This window comes from Aotus nancymaae, unplaced genomic scaffold (assembly GCF_030222135.1).
Source record: "Aotus nancymaae isolate 86718 unplaced genomic scaffold, 86718_ANA_hifiasm-v0.15.2.pri h1tg000018l, whole genome shotgun sequence".
In the NCBI taxonomy this organism is placed as follows: Eukaryota; Metazoa; Chordata; class Mammalia; order Primates; family Aotidae; genus Aotus; species Aotus nancymaae.
Window position 1 is genome coordinate 25,249,297 of NW_026988430.1, and position 22,187 is coordinate 25,271,483.

General features: G+C 37.8%; 1 protein-coding gene across 4 annotated transcripts in view; it reads right to left on the reverse strand.

Moving 5' to 3' along the window:
- The window catches only part of AP2B1 (adaptor related protein complex 2 subunit beta 1), a 132,261-nt gene that overhangs the window by 55,341 nt on the left and 54,733 nt on the right, over positions 1–22,187 (reverse strand). For all 4 annotated transcript variants that reach the window (XM_064378465.1, XM_064378463.1, XM_064378464.1 and 1 more), the window contains exons 12-14: positions 20,527–20,625; positions 12,820–13,079; positions 6,882–7,074 (exon numbers count right to left, since the gene is read on the reverse strand). In XM_064378465.1, coding sequence (XP_064234535.1) covers positions 6,882–7,074; positions 12,820–13,079; positions 20,527–20,625 — 552 coding nt within the window. The remainder of the gene's footprint in view (positions 1–6,881; positions 7,075–12,819; positions 13,080–20,526; positions 20,626–22,187) is intronic.

Consider the following 22,187-nt stretch of genomic DNA (forward strand, 5'->3'; position numbering starts at 1 on the left):
ACGGTAGCTTGGGTGACAAAGCGAGACCTTGTCTCAAAAAAAATAAACAAACATCTCCTGGCCAGGACAAAACTCATTCTAGGGAGGAAATGCATTATTTGAGTGGTTTTGACAGTAAATTTTCAGCAGAACCATGCCTGCACATCATTTAACTGCCCTGAAGGCACTACTGCTTTATCACAGCTCACTGGTGAAGAGATGGGAAAAGGAGATTTTTGTGGTTTTACTTAAAAGAAAATAAAACAGCCAGGCATAGTGTCTCATGCCTGTAAATCCTAACGCTTTGGGAGGCCAAGGTGGGAGGATTACCTGAGCTCAGGGCCTTAAGGTTGCAGTAACTCTGTCTTTAAGTAAATAAGGATAGGATGAACAATCTGTTCCTTTTGCTGCAGGAAATTTGCATAAACTTATTCATTATTCAGTCTCTTTTTTTTTTATGAATGAACACACTTCTGTAGTCCTTCTCAAACTTTCATGTGACACATTAGCCCAAACTCATACACTCCGGGACCTGGGATGTAAACCATCAAGAGGCTCAGGGCAAGCAAGCTGTATGTTTTATCTTAAAGTCATGCAATTTTATATTCTAAGTTGTAACACACCAGTGTTTATGCTGTGTTAGTATTATTTACCATCAAGTAAGACTAATACTGCAAGACAAGGAGCCATATTTATTCTGCAGCTTCAAAAGCATCCTGCACTCTGCTGTGTACCCCAGAGACTGGGTTTTCCAGTTTGAGAAGGACCGGTTAGGTGAAACTGCATTCTGTTCTAGAAGGTGACAATAACAAACTAGAAAATCACAGGACAGTATACAGTGTATAAACTTTGAAGTTTTAAAGAAGTCCTGGGTTCAAATCCCAACTTCTGCAACTTACTGTGTTGTGTGACCTTCAGTTTTCTGTAAAATAGGGCCCAATGCCAATTATTGTCTTGAGTTGTTCTGAGGATTGGAAATTATAAAAGTTCTAGCACAGGGACTAGCACTCAGAAATCAGTAATTATTCTCAAAACTGCTCAAGGCCAGCCTTGACTATGCATTGATACAAAGATAGTGGTTATGGAAGCCACACTGAGAAATGTAATGGGCAATAACTTACAAAGAACTTTCTACATAACACAAACTCTAAAAACAAAGCTTTTAAATTACTGCAAAGCTCCTCCAAAGGAAGAAAAATAGGGCCAGGCGCGGTGGCTCACACCTGTAATTCTAGCACTTTGGAGGCCGAGGTAGGTAGATCACCTGAGGTCAGGAGTTCAAGACCAGTCTGGCCATCATGGTGAAACCCCATCTTTAAAAAAAAAAGAAAAAAAAAAAGGAAGAAAAATAAAGATGCAAAACTAGCTTAAAAAAACCTCAAAACTATTAATTTTTTTTGAGACGGAGTCTCGCTCTGTTGCCCAGGTTAGAGTGCAGTGGCGTGATCTTGGCTCATGGCAACCTCTGCCTCCAGGGTTCAAGTGATTCTCCTGCCTCAGCCTCCCGAGTAACTGGGACTATAGGCACATGCCATCATGCCCGGCTAATTTTTATATTACTTTATTTTTATTTTTTATTTTTAGTAGAGATGGGGTTTCACCATGTTAGCCAGGATGGTCTCGATCTCCTGACCTTGTGATCTGCCTGCCTCGGCCTCCCAAAGTGCTAGGATTACCTAGGATTACAGGCGTGAGCCACTGTGCCTGGCCAAAGCCTCAAAACTATTAATAAATAGCTTATGACCTAAGATATCTGAAATGTAAAAACCTGTAAGAAACAGTGGGAAAAACATGGACTGCGGGTCAGGAAAAGGCGGTTTCTCCTCTATTCCACACCACTCAAGCTGGGCACACAGCACATTTCTCCAGTACGAAATCCTTCATCAGCACAGAGAAAGGGCACTCTGTATAATTCTTCCTTTCCATTTTTGATACACAATAGCACTGTTTATGTAAAGGAATGATGCACAGCACCTTGCATGAATAAAGGCTGTAATTAGCCAAGGCTTCTGCTGACAGACTAGAAGTAAAGGCAAAAAAATAATCGAGATTCGATTATTACTTCAGTGATCCTCGCAGATGTCAGACTCATGAGCGCATAACACATATGCAGGAGTTATATCATGGGCATCAGGTCACCTCCCACACGACACCAAACCAGAAGGATTTGCACAGTGAGAAAAAAATCACACTACTCAGAACAAGCAGTTTCTTAGATTAAGTGCCAGAGTCATTAAAAAAAAAAAACAAAAAAAACTGCATATATATGGGTTCCAAAAGAAACAAAAAAGCCCAAATAACTACTTGGCAAGCCTATACCTAACTAGCAAACTGTCATGCTCTATATGTAGGGCAGATCAACTACATAAACGACATTACTTGAATTTACTTCACATCAAAGTGATAGTTCAGTTTGTACTGACAGAGAGAAGAAACTATCTGTGGAGTACAAGCAAAAGAGAGTATGTTAAAATGCAAGAAAAATAAGGATGTTCCAGTAAGGAAACTAAAAAGAATAGGTAAGAAATCCATTTTTATCCAAGTCTTGTGATGAAGAGGCATTCCATTTTAACATCTCTGCCTAAATCAATGATTTTCAAATGACTGCTTTCTTTAAAAAAGCATACAAGAATCAATCACCTGGGAGCCATAGTATGTATGTTTTCTTTATATCACAGCAATGGTCCCACCCTACTCCTCTTTAAAGAATCACAAATGTTGAGAGTCACTATTATTGATTAGTAATAATAAATAAATAATAAATTGAAAAGTATTTCCTGACTACGACAGTTCTATGAGGTTAGAGCAAAAGTAATTACTCTTGATGGTAAAAACCACGATTACTTTTGTTCCAACCTAATAGGAAAAGGTCACAACTCACTAAATCTTAACCCTGGCCAAATTTCATAAGTGTGACAGTTAAAGAAGATGAAATAGAACAAGATCTAAGGGAGGATCACTAGGCTATGAAAAAGGAGGAATAAAAATATCTTCTCGGCTGGGCACAGTGGCTCAAGCCTGTAGTCCCAGCACTTTGAGAGGCCAAGACCGGCAGATTGCCTGAGGTCCAGAGTTCGAGACCAGTCTGGCAAACACGGTGAAACCCCGTCTCTACTAAAAATACAAAAAAATTAGCCAGGTATGGTGGTGTTCACCTGTAATCCCAGCTACTCGGGAGGCTGAGGCAGAGGAATTGCTTGAACCAGGGAGGTGGAGGTTGCAGTGAGCTGAGATCGTGCCACTGCACTCTAGCCTGGGTGACAGAGCGAGCCTCTATTTCAAAGACAACAACAACAAAAAATCTTCTCATGAATATCAAGTTTTAAGATAGAACATAAAATGGTTGAACAATCCAAAATATAAAATGCCCTCAATTTTCAGTCTCCAATTACATCAAGTAAGCATGGATAACATCAAGTAAGCATGACATGGTGGATAACCTAACAAAAAATCATAGCAGAAAAATATTCAAGAGGAAAAAAATGAAGGTAAAGTCAGAGATACCTGTTTTTTGCAGGAAGTGCCAAAGAGGATCTTGCAAATATGATTCTTTTGTGGCAGTCACTGTCTTGGCTTAGAGATCAGCTTTTAGCATCTCTACCTAACTCCATTTGGAATTTCATTTGGCTCAATGTTCTCAACCCTGACTGCAAAATTAAAATAACCCAGATAACTTTTTAAAAATAGCAATGTCTAGGTCCTGCCTCCCAGAAGTGTTGTTTAATTACTCTTGGACTCCAGTATTGATAGCATTTTTTTTTCTTTGTGGTTTCAATGGCTAGAGAAAGAGTATTTTTTTAAAAACTGGTACTAATGTGGGACCAATTTTGCAGATAGAGTTGAGAACCATACAGTTACTAGGAACCAGGCAATACTTTGTCAGCAGTACACCACTGATCTCTATGGGTAAGGTTCCGTTAGAAACCCATGATAAAGTACCAATAGTCTAGTGGCCTGGTTGATAGCCTTCCTGAAATGATCACTGAGCTAACTTAAATGCTGTTTCCCAAACCACCACACAATTCTAACCCTGGTCATATTTTAAATAGGGGCTTGGGTTGAATTCAACCACTCCTAGCTAAGCTATTCTCCCTAGAAGGCAAAAGAAAGAGCCCTTTAACAAAATAATTTAACAAGTTTCTTGCCCTCTCAATTAATTTAAGGTAGAGGAGAAGCCCTCTTTCCAGGAGTCTGTTTACTACTGAAGTCAAAAGAAAAAGGTATCTGAGAATCCAGGCAGCTACAGTTCAAACACTAAACTGAAGTGGTTCACAGTGGGGGTCACAAGACATTCTATGTCCTTACTATGCAAAATGTGGCCCATGGACCAGCAGCTTCAGCGTCACCTTGTTAGAAATGCAGACTCTCGGTCTCACCCCAGACCAACTAAGTCATCTCTCTTAGGCTCAGTGTGGTGGCTCACATCTATAATCCCAGCACTTTGGGAGACTGAGGCAGGAGGACTGCTTGAGCCCAGGATTTTAAGATGAGCGTACAAAACACAGTGAGAATCAGTTTCCACAAACAAAACAAAACAAAACAAACCCTCTCTTGTACAAAATCTTTAGGAGATTCACAGGTATATAATTTATTTTGAGAAGCACTCTGTAAGGCAAGGATGCCTTCAAAAAAATGTCTTTGAGGATTAATTTTCTCTTTAGATAATTTGCATAAGAATAATAAAAGTATTTTTAAAGTCCACTGCTGCCTTAGAAACTCATCTTCTTCCACATAGCCAAATTTAGGTCTTCCTTGTGATGTTCTCGAAAAAGGAATCTTGATTCTGTGAGTGAATATATATTTAACCACATAAGGATCCAAAGCAAAAATAAGGGCTTTAATTTCTTCTCATCTTGATTTCTGGGATATCTTTCAATCTCAGAATAAGCTGAAGAAAACTGCACTGTAAACACTTTCTGGAGCCATAATACCAAGGATACCATTTTAAATCCCAAAGTCAGGAAAAGCTAAAATTTAGAGTTACATAAAAACATAACTGGGCCTATCTAGCAAAGGTTGCATATTTAGAAATCCAATTGGAAAAACAACTTAACTTTCTCATCCCCAAAAGAATATCCCTTATATATAAAAAAGGAAATAGGCCTGTGTGCAGCTTTGGCTACTACAATCCAAGCAAGTTCTAACAGCTTTTCCATCTGATGTAATACTTGCACGAATTCTAATTCAGATGACTGAATAGCTACGTAAAACATGATGACAAAACCCATTGGTTTTGGAGTTGGCATGAGCTAATACAAAGTCAAATGAAAATAACATGTCTCTTTCCTTCTATGTTTAAAGCGGGGCAAGTAGGATCCTGGGTCTGGCAACATTAAAATTCAGGGCCTCTTTCTCCCCTCTATCCCTCAAACTTTGTTTGTCATTCTTAGGTTCAATGAGTCCACAATGTAGTAGCTTTCCCCACCAGGGAAAGCAGTAAACTTGAGGAGGATGCAATATTTAACTTGTGGTTGGTTGATACGTGAACAGAAAAGGAAGAGTTATTTTAATTTTACAAGGGATTCTTAGGAGTCTCCATGAATATTTAAATATTTGTCAGTCTCCTCAGTCTATAAGGAGGCTATACAGAAATATAAGTAGAATGATCATATGAGGAAGCTATGCTGCTTATATAATCAGTCAGTCTCATTCACTAAAGATATGAATATAAAAAGTACTTGCTTATATTCCTAAGAAAGACAACAGAAGTGCTCATTTGTGTCAATATAAGCTGAAGTCCACAGCTTGGTCAATGTGTAAATTCTAGAAGCAGTGATTTTCCATTAGTAAAATGCACAACCCACAGAGATATGACTATAACCCTATTTCCTTAGACTCTCTGCCAGCCAAAAAGCAAATGGATCTCTACTGGTTTTATACTGGCTAGTGTAAAACCCAGACATAAAACTGCTCATAAAGAAAAAGAGAAGATGCCAGTATATGCAGCAGAGAGTGCAGCTGTTTTGTGTCCGTCATCTCTGGGAACATAAATTTTCGTATCTAAGATGTCAGTCCTCCAATGATATTGGTAAATAAATTGGGCATTTTTATAGTCACCAAGTTGACAAAAATCTCATTTGCAAATGTCTAGCTAGAAAAGCCTCTCTAATTCCACCACAGTTAAGTACATACTATGTAGGCAGTCATGTGATAGATTTGTTATTTTCTAGCCTTCTCTCCATAGATTGATAGTCACCCTTAAAATTCTCATTTATCTTGTACAGCAACAAAAAAATTTGGTTCCCATTTATGTTCACAGATATTCTGATCTTTGGAGCCTTTTAGTATTAGAATCCTGGAAGCTAATTAAATTGGAAGTATGATAGGGTGGAGTAGGTGGGGAGGAAGGGGAATAAAGAACCAGTCGAGCTGTGCTTCCCAACTGTAATAATGACACATTTTATTAAAAAAAAAAATGGCTCAAATGGCTGCCTCAAAACCTTTGAGAATTAGACAGGGCATAAGTAAATAAAATATTAAAAAGTAAAAGGTTTAAAAGCCTCAAAATAGGATGATTTGTGTGAGGTCACTTTAATGCTGTTCAGATCAAATGGAGAATTTACGTGGGCTATCCAGAGTTAAGAGGTAGGAACAATAATAAACTCTGGAAAAGATACTAAACATTAAAATTGCTGAACAATAGGATGGTTAAATGTCAAAAGTTCTATTTAGAGGCAGGACAATAAAATAATCCCATACACTTGCAGACATACCCCATTACTGATGATGAACAGTATTAATTATAATTTTGTCTTACTAAAGACAAAGAATCCTGTCCTTTATCAAAGGATATTACTGCTCATCAAGGAAAGGTCTAGTTCTAAAAAGCTGAATAATTTAAAACTCTCTAGCATATCAAGAACTAAAAATAACCAAAAGAACAAAGGAAGAAAGATGCTTACCAGACTATCTAGTCCTCCTCCTAGGAGATCCACTGCTCCCATCTGCATGGAAGACACCTGTGGCACATTGACTGGTGGCCCGAGGTCAAGGTTTAAAAGATCCCCTAGAAGATCACCTTGAGAGGGGATAACCTGAGGCTGTTCCAGGTTCGTTGCAGTGGTGGTGCCAACAGGGCTGTCACCTGCATCAGTGCTACAGTCACATAGACACAAAGAGGACAAAAGAGAAAAGTCAGTTTCACTTAGGCTATAACACAGCAACAATAGTTAAACATATAGTTACATATGACTATCAAATACGAGGGGAAAAATCATCTGATTTTATAATCATTTGTTAATGTTTATGAAGAGATAATAGCAATTCTTATTTTTATCAAAATACAGTTGCTAAAATGAAAATACATTATGTAAACCTTGTCAATTACATAATTAGTCAATTTTAATTAAACATCTATGAGGGAACACCGTAAAGAGAATTCTATGGTTCTCTGTATAAACTGTAAGGAAAACATATAGTTCCTGCTCTCAAACAGCTTACACACTAACAAAAAAATCAGCATTTAAAAAATGACTAAAAAGCAAGTTTACTGTGTAACAGCAGAAACAAGTATTGTGTGTGTCTGTCTAATTGATAGGATATAAGAGAGAAACACATTAAATCAACAATGCTGATTCTAAAAGCTTCTCAGAATGGTTTTATGAGGAAGTACCAGAAAGAGACCTCCAAAGAAGAAGGGAAGGTTTGTACAAAGGCACAGAAATGAACAATTTGACTTTAGGGGTGGTGAAAAAATTATACTGGCAGGAACAGAGTTTGGGATTGGTAAAATTTGGGGAAGAAAGAATAAGGGAAATAAAACTTTGAAAACTAGTCTGGAGAGTTGATTTTTCATATGATAAGAAATGCAGAATCACTTTTATTTCTTCAACAAAGAACAAAAACTAAAAATAACATTAGAGGAACATTATTCTAGCACCTGTGTATATAACAGACTGAAGTTAAGAGAATGGACATGAAGATCAGCTGAAAGTAATCTAAATAGCTACTGTTATCAACTAGGTATGGAATTAAAAAAGCCCAACAAGCTACAAAAATAAAAAGAAAGTGGTGAGTTCCAAGACATGTTAAAAGGCCTAGGTAGGAGAAATGATGATGTTTTCAATAACTGGTACCGGGTTAACCAGCTATGTGGGAGAAAAATGAATCTTGGCCCCCAACAATTCACAGGATAAACAAAAACTGAGATAAATCAGACATAAATGTGAAAGGTAAAACCTAGTTGAAAACCTAGAGTAGCATCTTCATGAGCTTGGAGAAGGTAATGGTTTCAACAAAAAGCAGTAACCACAAAAGAAAAAAAGCCATAAACTGGACTTCATTAAAATTAAGAACATGTCTTCCAATGACACCATTAAGAGACTGGGAAAAGATATTCTCTACAAACTGAGAGAAGATATTCACAACACATATAACAAAGAACTTGCATCCAAATTACATAAGGAATTCCTACAAATCATTAAGAAAAAGACAAATCATTAAGAAAAAGACAAATCATTAAAAAGTAAAGACTTGAATAGGAAAGTCGCAAAAGAGGACATAGTAACATGAAAAAGTGCTTAGCAACTTTACTCATCAGGAAAATGCAAATTAAAACTATAACAAGACACCACTATACACTCACCAGAATGGCTAAAACTAAAAAGATCAATAATACTAACACTGCTGACAATGTGGATCACCAGGAACTCATACAGTGCTAGAAGGAGTACACATTAGTACAATTACTTTGGCAGATTGGCAGTGTCTCCTACAGCTAAATAGAAACCTATTCTACGATCCAGCAATTCCACTCCTAGGTATATGCCCAAGAGAAATATGTATATAAGTCTACCAGAAGACAAATACAAGAATATTCATAGCAGCCCTGAACTAGAAATAACCCAAAGGTGCAACATAAGATATAAATGATGCATTCATGGAATGAAATACTACACACCAATAAAAAGGAACAAACTACTAACATGGATTAACCTCACATTATGTTGTGCAAAAGACACAAGATACTGAAGAGTAAAAACTGCAGGTTCCATTTATTTCACACTCAGTAACAGACAAAATGAATCTACTGTGATAGAAATCAGAATAGTGGTTATCTCTGGACCGTGCACACTGACAGTAAAGGAGGAGGAGGAAACTTCTAGGGTGCTGAAAATATTCTCTATCTGATCAGAGTTGTGATTATATGAGTGTATACATATGTAAAAATTCATTGAGCACTAAATGCTAAGATTAGTGAATTTAATGCTAAGGTTATTGTAAATTAGACGTCAATTTAAAAAGTAAAATTCCCACCAAGAAAATTTCAGACTTAGAGGGCTTCACTGTGCATTCTTCCAAACGTTTAAGGAAAAAGTAACACCAGTCTTACATAAACTCTAAACGAGACTAAGTATGGCAATTGAGAAAATCTGAAAGTAGGTTAGCCTGCTTATTGGATAATATTAAATAATTATGTCCAAATTTTTTTAGGCTTGATAACATTATAGTTTCAAGTCTTTATCTGTGAAAGATACCAAGTACAGTACTTATGGGTGAAAAGATATGAGGTCGGGGACTGGATTTAAAATATTTGAGCTACCTCAAAAACAACTGTAGGGGCAATAAATGAAATACAATTGGAGAGACACTGATAACTGCTGGGGCTGAGTGACAGGTATATCCAAGTTTGTTACACCATTCTATCTTGCATATTTTAAGATTTATATGATAAAACAACAACAACAAAAAACAACCCCCACTAAAAATTCAATTAATAAACAAATGTTTTCTTTAAAAAAAGGCCTAGGTAAGTTTTGACACAAACAAAAACTAAGAAGCAAAAGATTATTTATGCTTCTAATAATCACAGGGGAATCTAGAAGGATGATAGGAAAAATTATATGCCCAGTTCTCAATTCTGTTAAGATAAGTAAGAAAAACAAGTAGAGAAGCCTGATAAACAACGGACTGGGCTGGGCACAGTGGCTTACGCCCAGAGTCTCAGGGTAGAGCACTGGGCTCAGTAATTCAGAACCTGTTCATATTCCAGGTGGGCACGGTCGCTCATGCCTGCAATCCCAGCATTTTGTGAGGCCAAGGTGGGTGGGTTACCTGAGGTCAAGAGTTCAAAACCAGCCTGGACAACATGGTGAAACTCTGTCTCTACTAAAAGTACAAAAAAAAAATAGCTGGATATAGTGGCACACACCTATAGTCCCAGCTACTCAGGAGGCTGAGGCAGGAAAATCTCTTGTACCCGGGAGGCAAAGGTTGCAGTGAGCCAAGATCGTGCCACTGCACTCCAGCCTGGGCTATAGAGTGAGAGCCCATCTCAAAAAACAAAACAAGACAAAAACAAAAAACAAGGAACTGGCAGTCAGAGCTAGAGAAGTAAACTTGGTTAGAAATTCACATAATCATCTCAGGTAAAATCATGAGGGTGGGGGGCAGTGCAGGATGGTGGTAAAAGCAGGAGATTAAGTGTTGGCTCCATTAATTGCTAGTTGCATAATTTTGGGCAAGCAACAACCTCTGTGAAACAAAGTTTCCTCATCAATAAAATGATAATATCACTCAAACATAAGGTTTTATTGAAGCAAAGATCAAATGAAAACACGGTCTAACTGGTAAAGCTCTAGTGGTTAGTGGAAAATTTCCCTAAGGGAATATACAGAGAAACACAGAAAGAAAAGGTTCAGATTGAGCCTTCTGATACAAACAAGATTAATGATCAGAGAAGAGAATAAACTGCAAAGATTAAAGACAGAGATTCAATCTAGGAAAGCTGACTTATAAGGAAAAAGTGTCCAGGAAGCCATGATGAAAAGGGGTCAAATATTAAGAAAGAAGTAAAAAGGGGAAATGATTTCATACATCTGGCAAGAAATATATAAAATCTTCATAGAGCATTCTCTATATATGAAATTCTGTTGTCTTCTGACATGTACCATTTAGAATACGTGAGAGAACACATGGTTTTATCAGTAGCTCTAAACAGAGGTTGAATAGGTAACATGCACATATTTTTCTTCACTCTAATGGAAAGGAATGAATAATATGAGAAGATAAAGTGAATTAGATGAAAAGAAGTAAATGATCCTATAGATTCTACAAGAATATGACACATTGCTAGTATACATCCTTTCTCAATGGAAAATAAAAGTAATATAAAGACATTTCCAATTTTAAGGGAAATAACTGTATAACTGTCATCAAAGCAGTATTTTTTAAAGGTGAGATTTTTCTGAATTAGACAATTATTTACTACTTCATTCCCATAGAGCAGCTGACAAGTATAAGCATAGTAAGCAATATCCAAGTAAAAATCACTTCTCTCTTTCCCAAGTGATTTGAAAAGACCTATTGAAGCAAATATTTTTAAACCTCTAGAAGATGCAGAATAAGGTTTTGAAGTGTTCTTTGTTTCTTACGAGAGGCGTATCACTTATTAACCTTACATTGCAGAACAGAGCTAGGTAATGTCAATACTACTACAAACATGTCATTTGCAGCAACATATCATCCCCATTTATAACAAAACAGGATTTTCTTTGTATTTGCATTTCCTTTAAAAACACAAAACATGCACAAATGGACAAAAAGGAGGTTATCCAAAAAGGAGTCACAAAAGAAATTGTGAAGATAAGAACTTAAAGGCTATTAATCAGATAAAGACCTTATGTAAGACACTGTGTTTCTTTTTAGACAGTTTAAATGTTGGTTCTTTCCCTGTGTTTAAGAAAGGGTTGTTTGGTTTGTTGATGTGTTTCATTTTCCCACTCCCATGTGAGGGTTAAAAGTTATCAGGAGGCTAGATATAAAAATGGTTACAGAGGGAAGTTACAACAGAAAATCCAAATCTACATTGAAACTTGAAGCACACACTCGGAGAAATACTTAGAAGTTAAACAGTTTTATCTATAGAACGCTAAACAGGCTTGCCTACAAGGAGAAACACCCTAATTTACTATAAGGAGTAATCCTTATGAAGCCCACATTTCCTCTGGATTATAATACCTGCTGTAAAACAAAAGATTCAACTTAGTTATGAAAGATTAATAATCTCCTTGGGTGTTGCCGTTTCTTGTTTATCTGTGTCCACGGTCTGTTTACACAGAGCCCAAAATGTTGACCACACCAATTTGTAAAGCAATAAATCCTACACTTTGGCCACTCACAAAAACCACTTAAACATACTCAGGAGGCTGAGGCAGGAGAATTGCCTGAACCCAGGAGGCAGAGGTTGCGCTAAGCCGAGATGGCGCCATTGCACTCCAGCCTCGGTAACAAGGGCGAAACTCTGTCTCAAAAAAAAAAAAAAAAAAAAAAAAACCACTTAAACAATAATATATATTAGACAATGGTATAAGATACTCATTAATAGAAGCCCAATTATTCTAACTACTCTAGGAGGATCCTAATTTGATCAAGGTCTATTATGATTGATGAAGGAATCAGATTCTGAAAAGATTCTGAGATACCCATTATAAGAGTTTATTAGAGTGTTTCGTCTCCTTAATTAGAATTTTAAGATAGCTACAAAGCGAGAGCTCCATGTTACTCAAGAGCCTGTTCATAACAATTTCCTTGCTGATATGGCCCATTTAAAAAGGTACAGGTAACTGAAAAACTATGTCCACACAGAATTCAAGCTGTTTTTTTTTTTTTTAAATAAAACAATACTGCAAATATCATTTCATTAACAGCTTTACAGCTGTTAAATAAAATGGTATCATAAATGGTCACATAAAATGGTATCAGACGGAGCCCCTGGGATGTATAGTAGTAGGTCTGCAAAAATATAAAGCAAATTCTTTTCCAGACTATAAAAGCGTAAAGAAGACCAACTCTGTCTAAACAGAGTCATTTCTCACTCAGAGCTAGTTCACACCTGCTTACCTCCCATGATGAATTGGCAAGTGTTTACGATGGATTCCATGACTTCCTTCCACAAAAGCATTGGGAGGCTTATGATACACAGAGGCCAAAGAACCAATGTGGCAGATTAGCTCATCCAGCAGAGTTGGCTCAATAAGGTCTGTCTCCTCAGAGATCAGTGGCTTCTCAGACAAGACTACTTCTTTAGCTGTGACAGGGTCAGTTGAGAGAAGACGCCAGTAAATATAGCCCCGGTCTCGAAGGTCAGGATTATCAGAATCCTAAAAGAAAAGGCAAAGGCAAGGAGGTGGAGATGAAACTGTTCTCCATACAGAAACCCAAACTGCTGGATTTTTCATCAACCAATGCTGTAGTGATTTATGCAGACTAGGTATTAAGAAGATATTTCAGGCTGGATGTGGTAGCTCATGCCTGTAATCCTAACCCTTTGGGAGGCCAAGGCAGGCAGATCAGCCTGGGCAACGTGGCAAAACCTTGCCGCTATGAAAAATAAAAAGAATGAGCAGGCCGGGCCAGGCATGGTGGCTCGCACCTGTCTGTAATCCCAGCACTTTGGGAGGTCAAGGTGGGCGGATTGCTTGAGGCCAGGAGTTTGAGACCAGTCTGGCCAACACAGTGAAACTCTATCTCTACTAAAAATACAAAAATTAGCTGGGCTTGGTGGTGTACACCTGTAATCTCAGCTACTCTGGAGACTGAGGTAAGAGAACCACTTGAACCCAGGAGGCAGAGGAGTGCCACTGCACTCCAGCCTGGGCGACAGAGTAAAACTCTGTCTCAAAAAAAGAAAGAAAAAAAATTAGCAGGGCATACAGGCGCATGTACCTGTAGTCCCAGTTACTCAGGAAGCTGGGGGAGGAGGATCACCTGAGCCCAGGGGGTTGAGGCTACAGCGAGCCATGACTACCGCTGCATTCCAGATTGGGCAACAGAGTGAGACTGTCTCTAAAAGTAAACAAACACGATAACAACATAGTTCTAATACAGTCATAATTCTGTTAATCTCTAATGTTTTAAGAGATGTAAATATAAATTAAGATGGGTTGGTCCTAAGACTCAAATTCAAACAGAAATTAGGAATAGAAAAATAATGTTTAATCTCGCGAAAGTTAACTGGTTGAGATGGCCTTGGGACATAAAAAAATTTAACTGCTTTAAATATTAGCAGGCTTATTAATAATATATTATATCTTACATATATTGTACCCACACCTTCTTTCTTCGTTCAAATATTTATTAAGTATCTCCTACAGAGACACTGGCTAGGCCCTGGAAATAAAGAGATAACAATACAGTGCCTGACTTTAAGGAGCTTCTATAATGTTAACTATTTGAATAGAGTATGAAAGGTACTATTATCTAAAAAATCAAAAACTGTTAAAGAGCACACGTAACTGCTTCCAAAAGGAGTGACACTTGAATTCAGTGGTCTTGAAATAATTTTATACATGTTCATGACTAAAAGGAAATTATTACTAATACCATATAACAATTTTTAAGTATGTGACATAAAAAAAAAAACTCCCCCAATTATCCAACCCTTTTCCATCTCAACTCCCCATCCCCCGAATAGCCACGATTAGCAATGTGGTATACATCTGTACAGATGGTGCACGTGTGTGTGTGCGTATGCATGCGAACACACGCACACACTTACTTACTATCAAACCAGTTTCACATTATATATACTGTTCTGAGGTTGCTCTCTCTGCTGATGTGTACAACTGCACTTTTCGACTGTAATGCCCACTGTACCCTTACTTACTAGTCCCCTACTGAGCAACACTTACACTGTGGCCTCTTTTTCTCTTTCTACTTTTATTTATTTTTATTTTTATTTATTTATGCATTTAGAGACAGTCTTGCTCTGTCACCCAGGCTGGAGTAGTGACGTGATCTCAGCTCACTGCAACCCCTTGAACCCAATTGCTCAGGTTCAAGCAATTCTCCTGCCTCCATCTCCCAAGTAGCTGGGATTACAGGCACCCAGCTAATTTTTGAATTTTTAGTACAGACAGGGTTTCTTTATGTTGCCCAGGCTGGTCTCCAACTCCTGAGTTCAAGTGATCTGCCCACCTTGGCCTCCCAAAGTGCTAGGATTAAAGGCATGAGCTACCATGCCTGGCCTATTGTTTTATTTCTTGTTTTTGTGATCATTATTAAGTGGCAATAAATATCCTGGTACTTACCTCAAAAGTATGTCTATTTGACAGCATTTATTTATGCACTAGTAGTTCCAACAGCAACTTATTAAAGGCAACAATAAGTCCCTGTTTCAATTTCTGTATTTCAAACTCATAACCAGGCTGGGTACAGTGGCTCATGCCTGTAATCCCAGCACTTTGGGTTGCCTAAGTGGGTGGATCACCTGAGGTCAGGAGTTTGAGACCAGTCTGGCCAACATGGTGAAACCCTATCTCTACTAAAAATACAAAAATTAGCTGGGCATGGTGGCACATGCCTGTAGTCCCAGCTACTTGGGAGGCTAAAGCAGGAGAATCATCTGAACCCAAAAGGTGGAGGTTGCAGTGAGCTGAGATCATGCCATTGCACTTCAGCCTGGGCAAAGTGAGACTCTGTCTCAAAAACAACAAAAAACATTTTCTTTAAAAATAGGACAATTTGAGGGCTTCCATTTTAGTTTCTAAGTGGACAATTTGAGGGCTTCCATTTTAGTTTCTAAGTGAGCAGATGAAGAGGTTCTTGATTTAGCCACTTAAGGCCCTTATCAACCAGTTCAATAGCAGCAGTTACCCTGATGGTTTCTGACTACATAGTTTCAAATGGTTTTTCTCAGTCACAGATTGTTTAAGATGCACTCATAATGGATTGTTGGTTAAAGACAAAAAGCATACAGAACACTGTAATATAGCAAATTAATAGAATATTAAAACAGTAAGTTTTATCTCCAGATAATCTTTACCACATTTATAGGTTGCATTATTCTGATAGAAATGTGTATATGTGTGTGTGTGTGTGTGTGTGTGTGTATATATACATATATATATACACACACACACACACACACATCATATATATATAAATGTCATATCAAAATGTCTCCAGTATTTGAAATGCCCGGGTTAGAAAAAGAAAACAGTGATAATTATATCTAATTTAGTTGATTTCGTTTTGTTTTTCTGGGGCGGGGTGAAGGAATAATTTGCCCCTACGTGTTTATAAATAGCAGCCTAAAACCCCCTCATTTAGATCTTCATTTGAAAACAAAGATTGAACATTATAAAAACAAGTTGATTTTTTTAAAATCAAATTTTAAAAAAGTGCAAATTTCCCACCACTGAAAAGTCAAGAGTAGGGAAGAATCTCCTGCTGCTCAAACTCTGTTGTTCTGAGGGATGACCTGTTAGGCCTACTGTAAGTCAGCCCTCACCAACTGCCTCACATTTCAAATGGAGGCCACAGTAATTCAGACCAAGACTGAGATAAATAAAAATACAGGACATTTTTGTGATCTGAAGTTGTCATTAAATGTTTGGTGACTTAGAGAATCTGGCTTTGGATCTACTGTACTACTAGCTCCATAGGCTCTTCTCAGGGGAAGAGCTCCCAAAACAATCCTTACCACGCCAGCACTAAAATAGTAATTCTGAAACTACAATGTGCACCAACATTTTAACACACCAGGAATGCCACTGAAAGTGCAGAACCCAGGGGCCACGCTTCGGAGATTATGATTCATTATATCAGAAGTAGGGCCTATTAAATAGTATTTTTAACAAGCAGCCCAAGTGATTCTGATGATGGTGGTCCCTAGTTCATAGATAGAAAAACTAACATGAAGATTCCTCTCCATGTATCACAAAGAATAATTACTAATGTTTAGATGCTTCTTCTTTTTTTCTTTTTCGAGGAAGAGTTTAGCTCTGTCGCCCAGGATGGAGTGCAGTGGCACGATCTTGACTCACTGCAGCCTCTTCACCTCCCGGGCTCAAGCAATTTTCCTGCCTCAGCCTATCGAGTAGCTGGGATTACAGGTGTGTGCCACCATGCCTGACTACTTTTTGCATTTTTAGTAGAGACAGGGTTTTACCATATTGGTCTTGAACTTCTGAGCTCCAGTGATCCACCTGCCTCGGCCTCCCAAAGTGCTGGGATTACAGGCATGAGCCACCACACCCAGCCATGTCTAGACATTTCTGTTTGTATTCTTTAATGAATTGAATTGAATATTTTATTGAATTCCTGTATGATGGGTAAGAGAAAAAGATAAACTTTTGAAATGAAGCCTCAGATTTAAGAGTTGGGTTTTTTTCCCTAACTAATAATATTTTTAATTATACTCCAATTTTACTTAAAATTAAAAGCACTAAGATTTCACATATACTTCACTTAATTCTCAACACAGGTAAAGAACAGTGTTAATTAACTCTTCTACAGAGATAAAAGAAAAGCAGTAAGAAAAGAAAAAGAAAAGAAAAGAAAGAAATTTGCTTAGTCATGCTCTCAATCAGTGGAAGTAGCATCATCAGAACCTCACTACCCATTTTAAGTTAACACAATTCAGCAGACCACACTGCATGCTAAACTTAAATTGGTACTCAGCAGCCATAAATATTTAGGTTCTTATTTCACAAACGAGAAAAGAAGAGAAAACTTACAGGTGAAAAGACTTACATAAGCATACTTATTCTTTTTTCTTTCTTTTTTCGAGACAGAGTGTTGCTATATTACCAGCCTGGAGTGCAGTGGCATGATCTCAGCTTACTGCAACCTCTGCCTCCTGGACTCAAGCGATCCTTCACCTCAGCCTCCCAAGTAGCTGGGATTACAGGTGTGTACCACTATGCTCAGCTAATTTTTGTATTTTTTGTAGCGACAGGATTTCACCATGTTGCATAGGCTGGTCGAACTCCTGACTTCAAGTGACCTTCCCACCTCGGCCTCCCAAAGTGCTAGAATTAAAGGTGTGAGCCACCACACCCAGCAGCATATTTACTCTTTTATGATAACTTCTCAGACCTCATTAATTAATTGGACAGAAAAACCAAGCCTCAGCCGGGCGCTGTGGCTCACACCTGTAATCCCAGCTTGTTGGGAGGCCAAGGCTGGAGAATCACTTCAGGTCAGAAGTTCAAGACCAGCCTAGCCAACATGGTGAACCCCTATCTCTACTTTAAAAAAAAAAATTAGTCGGGTGTGGTGGTACGCATCTGTAATCCCTGCTACTCAGGAGAAGCTTGAGAATTGCTTGAACCTGGGAGGCAAGGTTGCAGTGAACCAAGATCGTGCCACTGCACTCCAGCCTGGATGACAGAGCTAGACTCCGTCTCGAAAAAGAAAAAAGAAAAGGCAAGCCATAAGAAATTGGTTTTTATAGTATGAAATAACCATCCACAAAGACCTTAAACCTAGCAAACACACATATATATATACACACACATATGGGCTTATGCTCAATATTGCTTCCAGCAGGGAATGTGTATTCTCCAAGTCATTCTTAACCTTCAGATTAGAGAGGAAGCATAGCACAGTGGATAAGACCATAGACCTAGAGCCAGACTATCTGAGTATGAGTCCTAGCTCTGCCCCATAATAATTAGGCCTCTCTGAGTTTCCTCATCTATAAAAACAGAAATAGTTTTTCTTACCAGAATTAAGTGAGTTTATAGCCTGTCCTTTTCTAGGAAGCTTATGAAAAATGCATCTAAGGCTAAAGAGCATTAATTAAAACTAGAATCAGGAAACCGCATGCCACAATGACCTACACAGTTTCCATGAGAGATTCTTAAATGTGAGTCTAAGGTTTCAAACAACCAATAAGGAAAATAAATCTATCAGGCAAGCTACACTGATACACAGAAAAATCCAAAACTTGTTAGGAATTTGATGTGGCTTCATAAAAAAAGAAAACATAATGAAGTAATGACTCTGATAATAAGCTAACAACAGATCCAAATAGGGTAGTTTCCCCATGATGACTGTTATTACTACAGACTGATAGTATTAGCATAATTCAGTAAAAGCAACTTTATTAGAGGTCAAAAACAATGCAGTTGTCCAGGTATCCAGATGTCTATCAATAAGGCTTGATTCAGAGGTGAATTTCAGACTATCTATAGAATAGTACTACCTTGTATCCTTTAAGCAATCCTTCCTAAATACTTTATCTCAAATTTTGATAAATACTTAAGAGGTAAGAGACTGAATTTGAAGTCTGGCGAGAATCCAAAATACAGCTCTCCTATGGTGCCTGTTAAATACAAACACATAGGCCTTAACAGACAGTGAAGACAGGGTTGAGAACTTGTGAACACAGAGGAAACTACCAAATATACTTGCTTGAATATTTACAGTAAGCAGACAGGAAGAAAAGCCAAAATTCTATTTAGAAATTGTTTTGAGAGAATGTAAGCTGCTCTAATTCTGTCACTCTATGTGACCACTTATAGCAAGCTTGTTCAACCTAGGACCCAATACAAATTCGCAAACTTTCTTAAAACATTATGAGATTCTTTTGTGATTTTTTTTTTCTTTAGCTCATCAACTGCTGTTAGTGTATTTTATGTGTGGCCCAAGACAATTCTCAATTCTTTTTTGAATGTAGCCCAGGGAAGCCAAAAGATTGGACATCGCTGACTTAGGAGTTTAAAATTAAAACATGAAACAGAGTGCAAAAAAAGTGGGGGGAAGGTGAATAAATAAATTGTTTTGAATTCATCTTAGAGATACAAATGGGTTAATCAAGGATCCAGACACAGGAAATCTAGAATGCTCAATTCAATACAGATAACATTAGTCACTGATACTTATAACTGCTTTGTTACAGGCAGAGGAAGATGCTTAAGAAAGTTTTTAAAATACTTCAAAAAGCTCATACAAATTAATCTTTTAAAGTTGTAAAATTAATAACAGGAAAAATTATGGCTCAGAATAGGCAAAGAACTGTTAAAGGGTTTTAAATTTTGATTACACATCAATATAAAGGAATGAGAAAGAGAAAAATGATAAACTGGATATCTGAATCAAATTCCATTTGCAGACATACATCTTAACTCTGACAGCCTGCCAAAAAGCCAGCTTCTTAGCAAATCCAATTAAGAACATAACTAAATCATGAATGGACTGATGATCATTATACCAGTTATACTAGAAAACCTAATTGTTTTGATTTCTGTAGATCTAAAATAATGACCTGATCTTTAAGGCCAGTTGCCATTTTCCTGGGATCAGACTCCATCTGAACTTCTTTTCCTCTGACCAAAAAAATCAAATAATTCCAAACAGGTCCAAATATATCAAATAATTCAAGGAAGCAGCATAAGCACTTTAACATTATTTCCAAGAGAAAGGCAATCACTCTGGAAGGTAGAACAATGAATGAAACTTTGCTGAGGCCATCTCCTATTTCCACATGGTACTTTCATTTGAAAGCTGAAATGAAGTCACAGAGAAGCAGATAGTATCAGAACATGTCATTTTCATCTAAGTATGTCCTTCGCTAAGAGTCTATGTTCAATTTTCATGAATTATAAAAAGTGGAGTCAGCCAACTCATTTAAAAGCCATACAATTAGCTACAATTCAGTTGAACACATTAAAAGGCATTGTTTTAATATTTTAACAGGATCTAAAGGCCATACTTCCTTCAAATAAAACTTCCCCAAATGAACCCCCTAGGAAGAGTTTCATAATTTCCTACAATTTGAAACAAGACAAATCAACACCTCACTTTTTCCAGATTTCTTACCTGTGTTGCCAAACTCAAGACCTGCTGGACTAGCTCCTGTGTTTCTGATGGTTTCTTGAGAAACAGCTTCACTATGGCAGTAAGCAGAGTGAGCTGCACCTAAACAGGCATAATTTGATAGAGTGAAAGAATGGTACTGGCATTATTACCTGCCATCATCTCCAAAGTGGTGTTTCTACAACTATGAATTACTATGGAGTCTTTCTGATGTTGGTTAAGAGAAAAAAGGTTGAAACTCATCAATATCAACAATAGTAGTCAAAAGTATTCATGGGAAATACAAAGGTATTCAACTGAAAACTCTATCCTTCTATCCTCAAAATGCATTTTTGGCACAAAACACTGCTTGTTTCTAAGCCAGATAGCTACCTATGTTTATTATTGTTATTATTATTACTAATTATTTTGAGACAAGGTCTCCCTCTATTGCCCAGGCTGCACATTTATGAATGTAGCCTCAAATTCTTGGGCTCAAGCAATCCTTCTGCCTCAGCTTCCCATGTAGCTGGGACTACAGGTACAAGACACCACACCTCATTTTTTTAAGTTTGGTATCTTTTTGTAGAGATGTAGTCTTGCAATGTTGCCAGGGCTGGTCTCAAACTCCTGGCTTGAAGCCATTCTCTCGCCATCAGCCTCCCAAAGTGCTGGGATTACAGGCAAGAGTAACTGAGCCTGGTCGGTATTTCTCAAAGTATATGTTAACATACTGATGGTGATAAACTGACTCCTGAGCAAGTCTTTTATTATTTACTTCTATCAAAAGCTACAATTTGGAGGGAATTATGGAATCATCTGTCATACTGGGGCAAGAGCCAAGACAGTAGAATTATGTCAGATTACAGACTATTAAGGAGGTGGCTGCTAAACCACAAAGCTATTGACTGGTACATACTCCTTGAATTAGATCTATTAAAATTGCTATGATAGATCATATAGATGATCTTCTATTTGCTTTCAGTACAAATGGCAGAAAAAAAGGGCTTAATAATTTATCTGCTTCTTGGTCCCATGGCTCTAATTTTGGTAGGGGAAAGTGAGAAGCAGTCTCAGAATTTTCATCCACAGATAATCTTTTCAAACCTCACCACAGCCCCCAGTGAAAATCCCTGCTGTATTGAGCCACAGCCATTACAAACAGAAATGTGTAGTCATTCTTAGGTGACAGAAAATAAAAAAGTAGTGGTAACTACTGCTCTAATCCAGTGGTTATGGATGGCCAGCCATAGCAGCAGCAACATCCTGGACCTTGTAAGACATGCAAATACTTAGGCATATCTCAGACCTACTGAGCCAGAAACTCTAAGGCTGAAGCCCAGCAACCTGTGCTTTAAAAAGCTCCCCTAGGTGTTAATAATGTTCACTAAAGTTTGAGAACTACTGGTCTGAGTTATATAGGTTTTGAGCATTAGAAATCAGTAAAACTGGCCAGGCGCAGTGGATCACTCCTATAATCCGAACACTTTGGAGGTCGAGGTGGACAGATCGCCTAAGGTCAGGAGTTCGAGACCAGCCTAGCCAACGTGGTGAAACCCGTCTCCACTAAAAATACAAAAAATTAGCCAGGTGTGATGCTGGGTGCCTGTAATCCTAGCTACGTGGGAGGCTGAGGCGGGAGAATCACTTGAACCTAGGAGGCAGAGGCTGCAGTGAGCCAAGAT